Source organism: Penicillium daleae (assembly GCF_028827525.1).
Source record: "Penicillium daleae strain IBT 16125 chromosome Unknown utg000002l_segment0_segment0, whole genome shotgun sequence".
Lineage (NCBI taxonomy): Eukaryota > Fungi > Ascomycota > Eurotiomycetes > Eurotiales > Aspergillaceae > Penicillium > Penicillium daleae.
In genome coordinates this window covers 7743813-7760452 of record NW_026623150.1, presented here as the reverse complement: position 1 = coordinate 7760452, position 16640 = coordinate 7743813, and the positions used below count along the sequence as shown (strand labels likewise).

The window sequence follows — 16640 nt, the reverse complement described above, 5'->3', positions numbered from 1 at the left end:
CTCTTAAATTATCTCTATATCTTCACATTTCGCACGTCAGTAATCGTATTTTCGTGAAAATTAAGTTTTTAGCTCAGGACGATACTTTATAAAGTTCTAAACTTAGTTAATTCCTATAGCCTGCCCACCCCACTTCATAAGAAGAATATTCAGTATTTCATCTACTATACCTGGCCGGGGAGCTCCGCCGCGCTGATCTATAGATAGAATCCAGTTTAGAAGTATATCCTCTTCGGTTTTGGTTAATTTATGGCTATTTGCGTGTTAGTCTTGTCGAAAAGAGCGACCGCGTAGTCGGTTGCGAAGCATAGATTAGGGAACATTAAAAACGCGTGCAGCACTAGTAATTGTATGAATCTCCTGGTTTTAAAGGGCCTGGATCGCTAATTAGACCCTATCCTCCTGCTATATTGAATTTAAAAAGCTTCTGAGCCGTTTTGGTGGCATTGTAGGGGGTTGGATTAGAGAGAATCCACCGAGTGGACGCGATTATGATTTGGGTGGCGACTCGCTTGTGGTGGCGGCTCGCTTGTGGATTACGTTATACCTCTATGGTTTAGTAAAGGTCGATATAGATGTATATGTTATTATCCCTATATAATGTAACACCAATAACATAACCATCCACAAGTTGAATCGTGTAGAGTATCTTGGATTAGAATAAGGTACATATATTGCTGGATCCGCTGCCGAAAATTGTGCTAAGGACATATATGCCGGTGGAGTTGACGCGAGCCTCCAGAATATATAATATAGTTGCTGTGCGACTATACCCTATATTACAAAGCTTTGTCAGCTGTGCCTCTCAACTATGCAAGTGCATAAGGACATGGGGAACTATAGAATTTGTCGATTATAATGGCGGTAGATATTCCAACAAAGAGGTCACCAGAAAATGCCAAGATTTGCTCCATATATGTATGAAGCTCTGAACAGTGAGTTTAGCCATGTACTGTTTACTAGTGTCTTAATATACAGTATAGGCACTAATCAGAATCGAATAGTCTTTGTTTTTAATTCTAATCCTAGCGATTTTTAGTCCCTATTATCGCGGAGAACTTTGACAATATCCGGTGTGAGGGATTTAGATCAATTAACCGCCCCCCTCGCACTATACATACCACAGACACGCTAAGTGTGCAGCCGGGGCTGGGGTGTTAATGGGGAAGCTCTGTTTACATGCGGGGTATCCAGGCGCTAGCTGGGATATAGAGAGATGTGTTGCTGTTTTTGTTCGGATCCTCGGCAAGCATATCCCATTTATCCGATTTTAAGCTTTTCCACATCTGCATCGTGTGATCCAGTAATTTTTGGATTGTTGTATTGACTTGTGTAAGAGTCTGTCTGATCCTTGACCAGAAGACTTATCTATAAAATATAGGTACTCAGGGGCAAACCTCTTACCATATAGAAACAGGTATCTAGCAGCTCTTTACCAGGTCACATGCTTTCCGTACGGAAAGCTTAGCGTCATACATCATACTGCTCAGCAAGTTCAGGTTCGTAAGGGTAAGATACGAGGGAAGCTATCTACAGCTGGTAGGAAGCCTTCTAGAAGCCCTGTGGAGCCCCCTGCCCTGGAGGCTACTTTAGGCTGTTTAGACAGCCATGCAGCGCTTGTTACAATTTACTAAATAGTTATACAAGCTAAAACAAAAATATATATTATTTTCAATTAAAGGCTATTTGTTTGTTTCGGCTATATAACTAGTGTTGACCACAAAAACCAATATATAAGATAAGTTCAGCAACTTCGTTCTTATGCCTTTCAAGTATACCACTTTTGCTCTTTAAACACAATTTCCTTTCACAGCATTGTTTATTGAGGAAACCTTTATTCAGACATTATGTTCTCTTTCACCACTGCTTTCGTTGCTGCTACGGTTGCGGTTGGCGTCCTCGCCAGACCTGCGGCAGCACCCGCCGCGCTTACCAAGCGCAATACCCCCAACTCATCAGGCACGAACAACGGCTACTTCTACCAATTCTGTATGTACAAGGCCAGCATTAGTTCTTAATCCTCAAAAATCTTAGGGCTAACCCAACGTTGAGGGGATGATGGCTCCAGTGGCACTACCACCTACACAAATGGGCCTACCGGCGAATACTCTGTGAACTGGCAGAATGTTGGTGATTTCACCGCAGGTAAGGGCTGGTCACAGGCTGAGCCCAGGAATATCAACTTCTCTGGTAGCATCAACTGTGGGGGCAACTTCTACCTTGCTGTATACACTTGGTCATCCCAAGGCGAGAACTATGTAGGTCCTCTCTGCGGACTGACGCAATGATATGCGACTGCAATCTGACCCAGGATAGATTCTCGAGGACTACGGCAACTACAATCCGTGTTCTGATGGCACGAACAAGGGCAGTCTTTACAGCGATGGGAGCGAGTACCAAGTCTGCCTAGTCGACCGTGGCAACAACTACCTCCAGAACTGGTCCGTCCGCCAGAACAAGCGGTCCTCCGGCACTGTTACAATGGCAAACCACTACAATTACTACCAGTCTCAGGGCATGACCCACAACCCGCTTAGCAGCGCCGTTTATCAGATCGTCTCTACCGAGGGTTTCGGCAGCTCTGGTTCTGCCGATATCACCGTCTCCGAGGCTGGTAGTGGTTCAGGTTCGAGCTCTTCAAGCACGTCAAGCACATCTACAACTTCGACACAGTCGTCGAGCCCTACCTCTGGCAACTGCTCTCAGCTCTACGGCCAATGTGGTGGCACAGGCTGGACCGGTGCTCAATGCTGTGTATCTAGCACCTGTAAGTATTCCAATCCATGGTACTCCCAGTGCTTGTAGACATGGGGTACACGTGCAACAATTGGCGCTATAGCAGAAGGGTACATCAATAGGACCAAGGGGACGCTTTGTAAGGATGGAGCGACATGATTCGCAGAACTTCCTGTCATGCTTGCGAATATTCTGTCCTGCGAATACCTGTTATTTAAGAGAGACAGCCCTTATAAAGTCTTTCTCTCCTTAGTGACAATTTATTTATTATCTGCTTTTTTATAAATACTATCCTCTGTTATTATTCCTCTTATATTTTGCTAGTCTATCCTTATATTACTCCTTATATATTTTATTACCTAGGATGCAATAAAAGGACAGCAGTCTTTCACTTGCTTGCATTTGGAGACGTATATCATCACTACGGTTAATTACATCGTATAATCAAGTAACTACCAATCAAACAGCTACTATATAAGATTACTATATATCTAGAATGTATTTAGACCTACCTAGAACGATCATATGGAAGAAATAGTTTTGATAAGTTTATATAAAATGTTAATTATAAATATACCCTGCTTTCTCTAGCAAGATCATAATCATGTTCAATATATAGTAAAGAGATTTAATATAATTAACCCAGCTTTAGTCCTACCTTACTTTTCTATTATCTTATCTTTATAATTCCAAGCTAAATTAATTTTATCCTCCCTATTCAATCAAGGAAGAAGATCGATCTATCTTATTTAATCTTCTTCTTTTCTACCTACGTAGCACACAAGCTTGCTTATAAATACGCGTGGTATTTAAGGGGATAATTAAGCTAGGTAGCATATAGATTAGATAAATCTATTACTTCTAAGATAAAAGTAAGACATAGATAAAATGAAAGTAAGAAGTAGAAGCCTTAGTAGAGGCTTGGGCTTATAACTGATGGATTTAATACGTCTGGTGCATAAGACCGCAATAAAGAGACAGTGCGCACTAATCGTAGTACCACTATTATAGAAGAGTGACTAATCAGGATAGAACACAATCCGCTGATTAGACAGAAGAATCAAGCAGTAGAAGGTTGATTCCGATAGTCAAGTATGCCCGGTAGTTCTACCCGTGATAAAAGAGATATCAAACTTGTTTAATTTAGATAGGAAATAAGGCAGAATGTATAACACGAGGTACATAGTAAATATCACATGAAGAAATCAAGAACATCGGAGGTCACTTAGGAGTGTTGAGTATTCTCCAGCCTAGATAGGCAGCATTGACGAGATCGTTGAGGATCAAATTGGTAGATCAGAGAGGGGTAAACAAGAGTGTTTCTTGGCAGTAAAGATGCTTAGTAAGCAAGAACAAGAGATTGATAAGTTAGTTAACTAGTGCGGGGAATCGCACACACACAGGCTGACAGTATAGGATACCTGAAATTGCATAACATAATCAAAGATGCTGTTTTCTTTATACCACGTATTCTACCTCGTCGATTGTCTAGCAATGGGCTCGGTTGTTGGGGTGGACGTTCTGAGAATTGCAGGTGTTGGGGGCCACAAACAGAGGAGCAGCTAGAATGAGTTAGCGTGGAATTAAAAATGTCGATAGACTGAAAAAGACCCACCGTTGACAGTGTAATTCGTCGGCGGATTGCGCACGATAGAATAGCGACCACCTGGGGTGAGGTCGTCTTCACAGTTGATCTGCTTCTGGCCGCCGTTGGTGGTAGATGACCCGGTCCAGATATCGATATGATGTTGGCCGTTCTTATAGTCGGTTGCTTCAGACCAGTGAGAAATAGAGTTTTTAGAGCATAGAATGAACTGTGTACTCACTGCACTGGGCACAGTCGTCCTCGTAACGGCCGTACTTGGTGAGAAGCGGAAGATAGACAATCTCGCAGACGTTGAGCTCGCCAGGCGCAGTGGCGATCGTGACTGGGTTATTATAGGTGCCGGAGCCTATTATTATTAACATGAGTCGAGGAAACTAATATGCGTTGGAGAGCCGTCATACCTCCAGCCTTGTAGTTTCGGCCTCCACAATTATGGGCGGTATCGGGACCAGGAGGAGAATTGTCTGGGTAGCCGTAGAAGGTGATAATGAAGTTTCCCGGCGTTGAGCAAGCTGTGCTAAGGCTGGCCAAGGCCACGCTAAGTAAAACAGTGATACTATACTTCATTTTGTTATAGAAGTAATGAGTCGGGTGACGATAAGGGGATCACTAACCTAGACTTTATATTCGCGTAGCCTCCCTGCTTTATTAAAAGAATCGACATACTAAAGATATCTTTTCGCGTGAATGTCAGATGCTACTAGCTATCAACACGGCAAGTCAATGCCGACCCTACCCCGCATTAACGGCCGTAATGTATCAGTTCCTTCGCGCACCCAAACCGAGAAGCGGTTTGGGTGCGCCCGGTGTTATGACCTTTCCGGTTTCCTGACCTTTTCGTTTTTTGTATGGCCTCACCATACAAAAGGTACGTACCTCCTCTGTTTCGTTTTTCTCGAATATCTTCGAATTTTACTAGAAGAGGTCTAGGATTTATATAACGTTATAGTAATTTAGGGTAAATTATACTTAATATAAGAGACTTTAAGAACTTTTACCTTTATAATAGTAGATTTTAAATAGTTTAAAATTTCCTCATAGATAATTTTTCTTAGGGAAAATTTAACTAGGCGATTAATCGACATTTTTTTTATATAAACTCGATATTAGAAAGGAGAAATCGCTAAAATAAATAGGTTACTATCTCTATCGATCGTAATAACAGGGAAAAACTTCGTCCCTATAGAGATATTAGAAAAAAACCTAGAAGGGGAGGTACAGTGCCAGGCAAGAACTTTGCACACACCCCTCCTTCCGCCTAGTCTACCGCCTGCTATTTTCAACCACATACCTACCCCCTATCAACCATCATACCAATCATCAAAATAAACATCAAACAGCTATCAAAATAAATAGCAACTAGGTAAGTTAGCTACCCTATTCAACTACCCTATTCAACTACCCTATTCAACTACCCTATTCAACTACCCTATTCAACTACCCTATTCAACTACCCTATTCAACTACCCTATTCAACTACCCTATTCAACTACCCTATTCAACTACCCTATTCAACTACCCTATTCAACTACCCTATTCAACTACCCTATTCAACTACCCTATTCAACTACCCTATTCAACTACCCTATTCAACTACCCTATTCAACTACCCTATTCAACTACCCTATTCAACTACCCTATTCAACTACCCTATTCAACTACCCTATTCAACTACCCCACCACTAATCAATATGGGCAGGGGGCTAGAACTATCACCCTCTACACGATCGCGAATCTGCAGTCTTCGTACTGATGCGAAGCTTACCTACGGTGAAATCGCTAGCCATTTCCCCCATATCCCACGAAGCACGATTATATCAACCTGCAAACGTGAGGTTATTCGCGGCAAAGAAAACGAGACATGCAAGCGATTTGGTCGGCCACGAAATCTTTCCGTAGAGGAACGCGATATGATTTATGATTATATTCAGCGAAATCCTAGCTGCCGATACTATGAGCTGCTCGATTTAGTCGATCATAAAATCTGCGAGCGTACCCTACGAAACCTACTAAAAGAATTTGGTCTACGCAAGTGGCGTAAGATTACACGACCTCAATTAAACGGCAACGACGTAATAAATCGCCTTGCATAGGCCGAGCGATATCGCGATTTTACACTAGAAGATTGGTCACGCGTATATTTCTCCGATGAAACATCAATTGAGCGTGGTTCTGGAGCAGGCGCTCAGTGGACCTTCGTACGACCTATTCATTAAGCTCGCCAGGGCGAGATTCAAATAAAACCTTATAGGAAACAGATTCGCTAGATGTTTTGGGCATGTTTTAATGGCGATACTAGACGAACTAGCCTAATTCTAATAGACGGAGACCCTGATTCACTGCGTGGTGGTATAACGTTAGTAGTTGTGCGATCAACCTATGCAACCTATCTTCTATCGATTCTATCGAATCGATCTAATACGATTTTTATGCATAATAATACATTAACACATACTGCGTATATAGTACGCAATCTCCTAGGAGATATAGGCGTAGAAGTTATGCAGTAGCCGCCACATTCGCCAGATCTAAATCCAATTAAAAGTCTTTGGGGGTTATTAAAGCGTAAGTTACTAGAGCTATTCCCTAAGCTCTACGATATACCTAATAATGAAGAAACGCGTATATATCTTATTAGCGCAGCGCAATATACTTGGTCCCAGATAGACCCAGATATCTTGCGAAAGCTTAATATGAGTATGTGCAATCGTGTGCAGGCAATTATCGAGTCAAAGGGGTGGTATACCACCTACTAGTCTATGCGGATATATCAGACTATTGATTTTTATTATTTTAATTAATATTTTGCTGGCAGAAAATTATGTAATCTACTAAGGGTGTGTGCAAACTTCTTGCCTGGCACTGCCTGGCACTGTACGTACCTTTTGTATGGTGAGGCCATACAAAAAACGAAAAGGTCAGGAAGCCGGAAAGGTCATAACACCGGGCGCACCCAAAGCGCTTCCCGCTTTGGGTGCGCGAAGGCACTGATAATGCTACGGTTGCATATATTTTAAATTAAGGGGGAAGTCAATAACTATGAATAGTGCGACTCTCCACTAGTAGTTACATTATTGCCTCATGGTTCTGTTTGACTAGTTTGCATGGTAGATAGCCTAGTTAGATCTCTTCCCCATCTTCCCAACTTAGCTCCTTGCACATCTCGCCATCTCTTTTCTACTACGTACTATTCCTACTTCGTACAGGCTCATCCGTAAGTACGAGTCTGCCGCCCGTAATATCACGATCCTATCAGCACTTGGCAGGTCAGATTCAGGTTCAGGATCGGGTTTAGCCTCGAAATTGAAATCTGAATCATACCGACGGCTGTTTCCGCTAAGGCGTTCTTAGTAGCTTTCTAGCCTGAATAGCAGAAAACGGGCTGAAACATCCAAGCCGGGCAGCCTTCTAGGAGGATTCTGGACTTTTGAAAGGGAAAAGACGGAATCGCGCCGTATGTAGCGGGTATGGCGCGGCGTTCCTCTTGATCGTTCGTTGCTGTAGAAAGCTAGATTTAGCACGAACCATATCGAAAAGTTCTGCCGATAGTACTATGTATCGTGAAGGACGAGATCGAGTCGAACGCTCGCTAGATCAGTCTTTTCACGCTAAGCTCCACGGCTATAAGAACTGGCTCCGTCACGGGATCCAGTACGAATATGAGTTCCGTAACTTCAAAGAATCTATGCCCTCGGATATACTCGGGCCATCGGGTAAGCTCTAGCTATAGCTAATCAGTAGTCTGTCGTATATACTGATTTAAGGAGACCTTAACTAACCTTGATGGGGACACATTGCATGCGCTGCATCGCAAAGCAGAGCCACCTTGCCTCCCGAAAAGATCCATTCCGGGCTCGACTTTCGGCCAAAAAGAATCCATTTCAATGGATTGGTATCCATATTCTCAGTGACTGCCTGTACTGCTGCAGTGAAATCCTTGAATTCTTCTTTAACTACCGCTTTCTCACTTGCGAGTGTCCAGCTTTCTGTTGTATTCTCGAGCTTTTCCCATGGAGTAGTCACAAACCCAACCACATTGAGGATTTTGCTGTTGCTAATAGGGAACGTAAGAAAGTGCTTTCCAGGAGCCATAAAGAGTGCAGAAAACGTTGGAAGTGTCCACGCGTTCCTGATCTTGTCGATGTCGCAAAGGCCTCTATAGACTACCATTCCGCCATACTGGGCGCTGTCATTCTATCAGAATAGTTAATAGATATGTTATGTCATCAAGTTTTAAGGTGAGAGAAATACATACCACATAATGCGAGCGCACAGCTGAGTGGATGCCATCTGCGCCAATTACTAGGTCTGCTGCCGTTATTGTTCCATCTTTGAATGTTATTGACATTTTGTGCCCGTGATCCTATACCTTTATAATCAGCAATTGAACCAAATTGATAATTCATAAATAGGACACGCATAGTAAGAAGACTATCAACAGTACCTCGAGCGTCTGGCAATGCTTGTTCGTATGCAAAGTTGCCGCGTCTCGGCTTTCAATAGCCTGGATGAGAATCTCCAGGAATTCCGCGCGATGCATCGGTAACGGTGCTGTATTACCTTCTGTTGGTGTCCTGACTGTATGAACCTCCGAACCTGTGTCATATCGACGAAAAGAAAGCCAGACGCCTTGTCGGTCACCTGCGATCTTCAGAGCCTCTTCCAAGAGCCCCAGCTTTCTCACAAGCTCAGCAGCATTAGGTCACATTCCCACTCCGGCACCAATTTCTCGATATTCAGGAGCTTGTTCATAGATGTCGATGTGGATGTCGTTGAGTCCACAGTGGTGCTTAATGGATAAAGCTGCGAATAAGCCCCCAATGCCGCCACCGACGATAGCGATGCGAAACATGCTGAAATAAGCTGGAAATGTTATGTTGGACTGTGCTATGAGGAACCTTGCAAGGAGGCCATACGAATAGTTTATCCGTCGAATCGAAACATTTTTTGAGGTTAAGCAAAACACGCGCTAATCTCCCCGGCGGGGCCAGTTGCCTTTCTTAACTTCCCGGGCCTTATAAGAGCGCGGAAAAATTCCGAAATATATTGCACTGCTTTGTCAACCAGAGAGATGTGAATAGAAATTGAATCCAATTCTTGATATTGACAAGGGCCGATAGAATACTCCAAAAGGATCTAGCGCATTGCTCAGTTAATCCGGATAACGGCTTCGAAGGGAAATAGTAAGTTGGACCAAGTGCGACCGCCCATTCAGAATTACTTTACACAAACTCTAACGTAATTCCCAGCCGATCTGGACACCCGGCCGTCCTGGACACCCAAAACACCATAGTAAATGCGATATTTTACGACTTGATTTTTCAACACTCAAGGCTTAGCATTAGGTCTAAGTTTATCCTATCACTAGATGTCTCTCTAAAGATATTTATCAGGTTAGTAAGAATTTTAAGGCTTCACACCATTAAGATATATATCGGCATCAGTAGACCAGAGCGTATTTTTGGTAATGTGAGTAAATAATAATTTTTCGCATACCTTAGTTATGCCATGCTATTTCTAAAGCTCAGAAATGCGATACTACAAAAAATCGAACAAAACCATCTTCTCGTTGTTGATATACTGTGACCTAAGAAATTGTATTTTGTATGATGTTTTGGGGTGTCCAGGACGGCCGGGTGTCCAGATCGGCTGGGAATTACGTTATAGGACGCCATCAAATATCGCTTCTTCGGTAAACGTCCACATGGACTCGGACAAGCCCCGAGAGTCGAAATCCCCTAGCTGTGTCTCCAAATTGTCCGTGAGTTCCTGCGCAAAGCCGAACAATGCGTGAAAATCAGAGGACACAGAGGCCCTTGTAGCTTCTGATGGTTCCGTTTCCATTGCCTGCGTGTTCAATACACATTCGGGAAGAACTGAATTCTCTGACCTTCTTTCCCGAGGGCCCAGTTGTTGATGCATGTACCTGATGAGTTGCTGGAGAAAAGAATGTGCCCGCTTTGCGAAAGAGTGATTTTTCGACATTGACTTAATCATATGCAGTGCCTTGTCCATCTTCTCGAGGATAGGTGGATCAGGGGTGTAAAGCGGATTGATTATATAAGAGACCAAAGTTGTCGCGGCATTGAATACTGGGGAGACTGGTTAGAGCTACTGAGTATCATAGCAGTTGCTGAGCCAACGTACAGTAGTAGACATTGAACCAGTCAAGGCCCATTGTTTCCTTTGTTTGCTCATGTCTTAGAGCGACGAGATTAATAGAATCCATCGCAGCATTCACGCAAATCCTCTGACTCGAATGTAAAATATGATTGACCATGGACTCCTCAATTGGCCCAGATTCGTCTCTCTCATGTAAACTCACCTTCAGTGACTGTCGATGAATCAAGATGCAAACCATATTACTCCGCAAGGCAAGAATCCATACCGGCTCCTGGGGATCCTGAAGATCAAGAATGAGATGTGCTGGACGCTCTCGGAGCCATGTCTGGTAGTCTTCATCAAGAGACGTCACCAACTCTGCCGTTTCTCTGCGTTCGAGTCCGCAGTCTGCTATGCGGCGTAAAGCCTTCTCGACTATACGATACAACTTGACGTTCTGAATCAGAAAGGAAATGGATGATGGCTGCCTGGGTGTCGGACAGAGGACTCTGTCTGCCTGGATACAGACATCATCAAGATCTTCAGGCATACAGACGGAGAATTCGGAAAATCTGGTAGCTGGTGGACGCTCGTATACCATAGTCCAATGCATGTCAAGCATGTAGGCAGAGTACCAGACTCTGCGTTTTGTTTCACGCAACGGTGGCGCGTCCGACTGAGGTGGCTCTTGGTGTAGACTCAAGCCATGGCCGATTCGAATAGCCAGACCAAGGATATTCCAGCATTCATCGCCGCATGTGGTGCCTTGGAGATATTTAGCACCTAGAAGCAGTGCTTGGACATGTTCCAAGGACCAATCACGCAAAATGGTAGGCTGCAGAAGCGTCATCGCAATATCATAGTGTTTTCTTGCTGTCAGAGCATTCTCATCGACGTCACGCAGCCAGTGGGAAGTACAAAGTGCAAGGATCATATTTAGGAGGATAAATGAGGACCGATGCAGATATTTCTCTTCAGCTGAGCAACGCAGTGCAGCATTCAGCATTGGTCTCGCAGTAGGTTCATGAAATAAAGGCGTAAGTATGTTTCGAAGAGCGAAATATCGATCCAAAGTCTCTGATGTATTGTTCGGCAGGGCATATAGATCCTCCAATGTCAGCAAGGATTGTTTCGTGCGGGTCTCGCCGCTAGCCATCATTGATTGCGCCTCTAGAGAATTATTACCGTGGAGGCTGTTCAAAATCGCCTGTGTAAATGAGACACCTCCGATTGATACATTGGCATCGATCACCACTGAGGTCGATGAAGAGTTTGTATTAGGAGGCGCAGCGACTGTCGAGGATGGAGAGCAAGTCTGAACAGACGCATGTCGATCTTGACTAGCGAAAGAAGGTCCCGACGCTACTGCTGCATTAGAAGCAGAAGGAAATGCCACTCTCTCGAGCGATTCAACTCGTTTCTCCAATGTGCGTAGATAGCTGTAATGCCCATTGCTTTAGTTATGTCTTCGGGAGTCTTTGGGAAATGATTCTTACTCTTCCTTGACCAATATCATGCTGCCAGCACCCCTCGATATACCTTGCGCAACGAAGGTACATTGGCGTCCGCTGTGAGCACACGTAGAGCATACTGGCCGTGTGCCATCACATTTAGTCTTCAGAGTTCTACAGCTGAAGCAGGAGATGGGAACCCGATTCTGGCGCCCCTTGGTCGCACTGGTCACTTCTCTAACCATATCGGCACATCAACAAGCATTTGTCTCATTGCAGATAGAATTGTGTAAATCAATGATCCTAAGGGGAGATGTGAGAAGCCCAAGGTCCAAGTTCCCCGCATCGGCGGCACGTTTGCGCCAAGCTTTTTAGGCAATTCGCGGAACAGGCGAGCAGCTGTATCCCGCATCTTTATTATCATTGGCTATAAGTCAGACCCACAAGTCCCAAGTAATTCCCCTCAACTCCCCGGCCTGCTCAACTATAGACATTTGTCTTCAGCTCATATCACTTCTAGCCTCCACGGTGTTCACACCCGACGACGCGGAATCTTCTCCTTGATGTGGTTTAAATAAACCATTCTTCGCCAGCCGCTTGATGGCTTTTGCTGCAACCTTCCTGCCCGACACTATGTCCTACTCTATTGCTATGGACCCGGAAAAGTCGGAACTTTCTCATTGCGAAACCATACTGCCCAAACCTGTCGATCGAATTGAGCCCTCTTGCGACACATCAATTCGCTATGACCGTCACGGGCTTCCTCTTGTGCCACAGCCCTCATCCCACAAAGACGACCCATTGGTACTCGCCTGCATTGCCTACTTTTTCCATTACCGTTGATACTCACAACGAATAGAACTGGCACCCAGCGCTCAAATTGGGTGTTACACTGCAAGTTAGTTGGCTCGCCTTCCTAGGGCCTTTAGGGGCCGCAGCACCAAACCCGGCCTTTGTTGTCATGAGTGAACACTTCCAACTGAGTATTCTAGAAGTCAGCTACAGTAAGTACCTTTTGCTTTTTGGAGTTCCTGCCGCTTTCGTGAATTCGATTTTGCTTACGTTCACTTTCCTCACAACAGAGCTTACTCTCTTTCTCCTCTTTGCTGGTGTTGGACCGTTGGCTGCCATTCCCTTGGCCAGTGGATATGGCCGGCGACCTGTCTACCTTGTGGGTAACTTGGTTGCTGCTATAACAAACATCAGTGCCGGTTACTGCAACACATGGGTAGGAATAATGGTCCCTCGTGCATTAAATGGCTTAGCAGCGGGATCGGTTGTGGCTGTGGGGGCAGCAACAATCTGCGACCTTCACTTCATGCACCAGCGCGGTGTTTATATGGGTATTTACACCGTTTGTTTGACAAATGGTTCACATGTACGAAATAGCCCTACTGCCGGAACTTGAATATGAATTAACAATTCTCGGCCTCTAGATTGCCCCGATTACTGGAGGATTTGCTGCCAGGTCATTTGGCTGGCGAGCCTGTTTTTATATTCCAGGCTATGTCTAGCTTGGAACATTCATTATCACGATATTTTGTCTTCCAGAGATGCTATTTGCTCCGAAATCCGCACCTGATTATCATCAAGAACAATCCTATATCGAAAATCCCACATTTCGGCACAGTAATGTGCCAGCTCGTCGACCGCATTTGCGGGATTTCACTAGACCCTTTGCAATGCTGAAATGTGTGGCTGTCCTTTTTCCGAGCGCGTTATATATAGCATGTTTTGGCTATGGCACTGTTCTCATCGCCCTCACCGGCGCCGAATTCTTCACCAAGCTCTATGGTTTCAACGCCCCTCAAACTGGCCTAATGCTTAGTATACCCCTTCTAGTGGGTGGAATTATCGGAGAATGCGGTGCCGGATGGGTAACAGATTGGTTATCGAATCGATATGCCAAGAGACACGACGGTGATCGCCTCCCTGAAGCACGGTTGACCGCTATCTGGGGAGCAATACTTGTCCCCATTGGCATCATTGTGGAGGGTGTGTGTCTTCTTACTCACTATGAGACAGTTAGCTGGGTTGGTAGCGCATTTGGTATGGGATTGTCCAATATGGGTCTCCAGGTTGCCACAACAACTATTTACGCTTACGCCACTGATGTAGGTGGTACCCTATTTCTGCTACTTGAGCGCAAATTCTAACCTAATTTTCATAGTGTTATAAATCACAAAGTGCTGAAGTGTCAACAGTCCTGAACGTCTTCCGTCAAGTTTTTTCTTGCTTGGTATCATTTTATGCGTGAGTATACTCCCATTCCACTCGATGTCCATACAACTTATTTGTTCAATAGACTCCCTCTTACTGAAAAGGTTGGTATTCAAAATGCCTGGCTTATATTCGCAGTCATTGTGGTAGCATTACTCATTCCTGTTCTGCTACTGATATTTTTCGGCGCTTATTTGAGAAATTTGCCATGTCAATCTCCTCCCAGCACTCCAATGGAAACATACCCAGACGATTCGCAATAAACATCAGAAAGACAGTTCTGAAAATATTACGCCTTTATGCCAAATATTTTGGATACGATTTGTTATTATATAGGAATGTACCTGGTTGTTCGGGTTCCCTCCACTGATAATTGAATATATTCTTTTCATATAACATAAGATAGTCCTCAGCTCTTTTCTGAGTGAAACCTGCGCTTTTCGCTCTATCTAGTTTGCTTTGCCACAAAAATACGAACAGAAATCCACAGATACGATCAATAAATCAAGACTTCATGTTTGTGGCCTTTTCTCCAGGACTGGAATAAACATAGCAGAGTTAACCAGTTTCATCTCATAATCTAGCGACGGTACTTAAGACTTGTTACTAACTCTCACGAGCACCGACTTTGTTTCTAAATAGTTGTCCAGGCTATAGTCAATTCCTTCTCTTCTAATTCCATTAGATTTTAAAACCCCTAAATAGTAAGTCGAATATACTAGATAGGCTCATATAGTTGACACTGACTGTTCTAGCCTCTATAGATAAGTAAAACGTATAGCTTGACTTATATCTCGGGTATAGACGGCAGCCTAAAGCTATGTAGTAAATCATAGTATTCAGGTACATCTAGAACTTTAATATTATACTATAATTTTATTATATCTAGATAGCTTAACTTCTCTATATTCTAAAATATATCTTATCTTATTTCTATAATTCCTATAGTATCGTAAATTAGGCGTTAAGATGAGGGGGTATACCCCCTATTAATAAGTTTCCCTACACTCGCGATTATATAATTTCACCACTTTCTATATTATATCCTCAAATATACATTTCTACATCAACCACCTAGTTAATCCCTATAATAGTACAATCGAAATATAGCAAATTCAATCGATTTTACTAGAATTAGCTAATATTTAGTATACCACCCCTTTACTCTACGTAATGCAGCTATACGCCTAGGCATACTAAGATTCCCTGATCTAATACATTCCAAGCAGCTTTCAGACACTCTATAAAAGACTACCAATCCTCCTTAGATTTTCCTATACTAATTAGCTCTAGAAACATACTAAATAATTTGATTTTTAACATACGCTAGACTAGTTCAATCAGGTTCATATCAGGCGAGTATACAGGCTAATCGGGTACTTCAATTTTATACGTTTTAAACCAATCTTTCACTATATTAGATATATAAATCGATACGTTATCTTGTTAAACGATAGTTCTAGGTATATAGATCGGTATAAGACCCTCGTTGAGCGTAGCGATATAGGAATTCGCTATATATCCTTGCCGAGATACTTCTTTATCGCGTTCTATAATCACTAATTCAGATCGACTACCATGCTATATAGCACCCTATACTATCTACGAAATATCGCGTATATAAGGGATTAGGTCCACTAGATCACGCCTATATACTTTAGACCAAAATCGCTAGATATATTCGCCACTAGAACCGGTTAATTTAGAGTATCTTTAAACGGAGTATTTATTAGAAAAGATCCACGTATCCCACGCGCGAAATCCTCGATATTTTAAAGCAGATCGATATCGCTTTCGTGCACTAAGAACAGACAAAGAGATTCGCTTCCTCGCACGGCGTTTATAAAGATCGTATCCTAGTAGAGACCGTATCCTAGTAGAATCGATCGAATCGTTAATTTTGATAGAGGTTAAGATAATTACGATATAAGGGTGATATAGCTCTACTAAGGATTTCGGCGAGCAAACCGCTTAGCCCGATAGCTAATTAAGCTAGGCCGACCGCTGCGAGGTAGGGATTCGGTCGATTAGTGTTGCTGAAATCGCTTTAAGGTATTATAGATTATACTACGTGCGCAGCCGAATTAGGCAGCGAGCGCGGTAGGCGATCCTCTATCCTCTAGAGCTATAATTATAGCCGATCGCTACTCAGTTGATAGTTCAGCCTTTAATCTGCGATTACCACTGATTTCGGTGCCAAAACAGCGAACCATGGTTGTATATAAAATAGGTGGTTGAACGCGTTTTATGAAAACGCGCTAAAATTTTAGCGCGTGTCGGGAAACTTATTAAACGGATTGTACCACAAGGTTGGCACTGAACTGACAAAGCTGGCCGTGTTCAGCTTGTGGGTCCAGCTTCAACTTTCGATGTGTGGGGGAAAATACGGGCATGGTCTTTGATTCCGTCGTGTCCTCTTCCCTGAACACTTGATGTAATTCCCAGCCGACCTGGCCACCCTACTCCATTCGAAAATTTCAACATTGATTATCTTAACCAACACCCATTAATTCAGCTAAAAATAG

General features: G+C 43.4%; 5 protein-coding genes across 5 annotated transcripts; 2 read left to right on the top strand and 3 right to left on the bottom strand.

Moving 5' to 3' along the window:
* Positions 1 to 1847: 1847 nt before the first annotated feature.
* N7458_003660 (uncharacterized protein) lies at positions 1848 to 2805 on the top strand (the record flags this gene model as incomplete). Its single annotated transcript, XM_056907043.1, has 3 exons — positions 1848 to 1989; positions 2053 to 2258; positions 2317 to 2805. The coding sequence occupies 3 exons, from the start codon at positions 1848 to 1850 to the stop codon at positions 2803 to 2805; spliced, it is 837 nt and encodes a 278-aa protein (XP_056771150.1).
* Positions 2806 to 4224: 1419 nt separating this feature from the next.
* Positions 4225 to 4909, bottom strand: N7458_003659 (uncharacterized protein; the record flags this gene model as incomplete). Its single annotated transcript, XM_056907042.1, has 4 exons — positions 4225 to 4298; positions 4352 to 4507; positions 4563 to 4688; positions 4744 to 4909. The coding sequence occupies 4 exons, from the start codon at positions 4907 to 4909 to the stop codon at positions 4225 to 4227; spliced, it is 522 nt and encodes a 173-aa protein (XP_056771149.1).
* A 3116-nt stretch (positions 4910 to 8025) lies between these two features.
* N7458_003658 (uncharacterized protein) lies at positions 8026 to 9194 on the bottom strand (the record flags this gene model as incomplete). Its single annotated transcript, XM_056907041.1, has 5 exons — positions 8026 to 8066; positions 8122 to 8536; positions 8598 to 8705; positions 8787 to 9017; positions 9057 to 9194. The coding sequence occupies 5 exons, from the start codon at positions 9192 to 9194 to the stop codon at positions 8026 to 8028; spliced, it is 933 nt and encodes a 310-aa protein (XP_056771148.1).
* Positions 9195 to 10463: 1269 nt separating this feature from the next.
* On the bottom strand, positions 10464 to 11603 carry N7458_003657 (fungal specific transcription factor domain-containing protein; the record flags this gene model as incomplete). Its single annotated transcript, XM_056907040.1, has 1 exon — positions 10464 to 11603. One exon carries the CDS (start codon positions 11601 to 11603, stop codon positions 10464 to 10466), a length of 1140 nt encoding a protein of 379 aa, XP_056771147.1.
* A 925-nt stretch (positions 11604 to 12528) lies between these two features.
* On the top strand, positions 12529 to 14051 carry N7458_003656 (uncharacterized protein; the record flags this gene model as incomplete). Its single annotated transcript, XM_056907039.1, has 3 exons — positions 12529 to 12699; positions 12755 to 13238; positions 13447 to 14051. The coding sequence occupies 3 exons, from the start codon at positions 12529 to 12531 to the stop codon at positions 14049 to 14051; spliced, it is 1260 nt and encodes a 419-aa protein (XP_056771146.1).
* Between the last annotated feature and the right edge of the window lie 2589 nt (positions 14052 to 16640).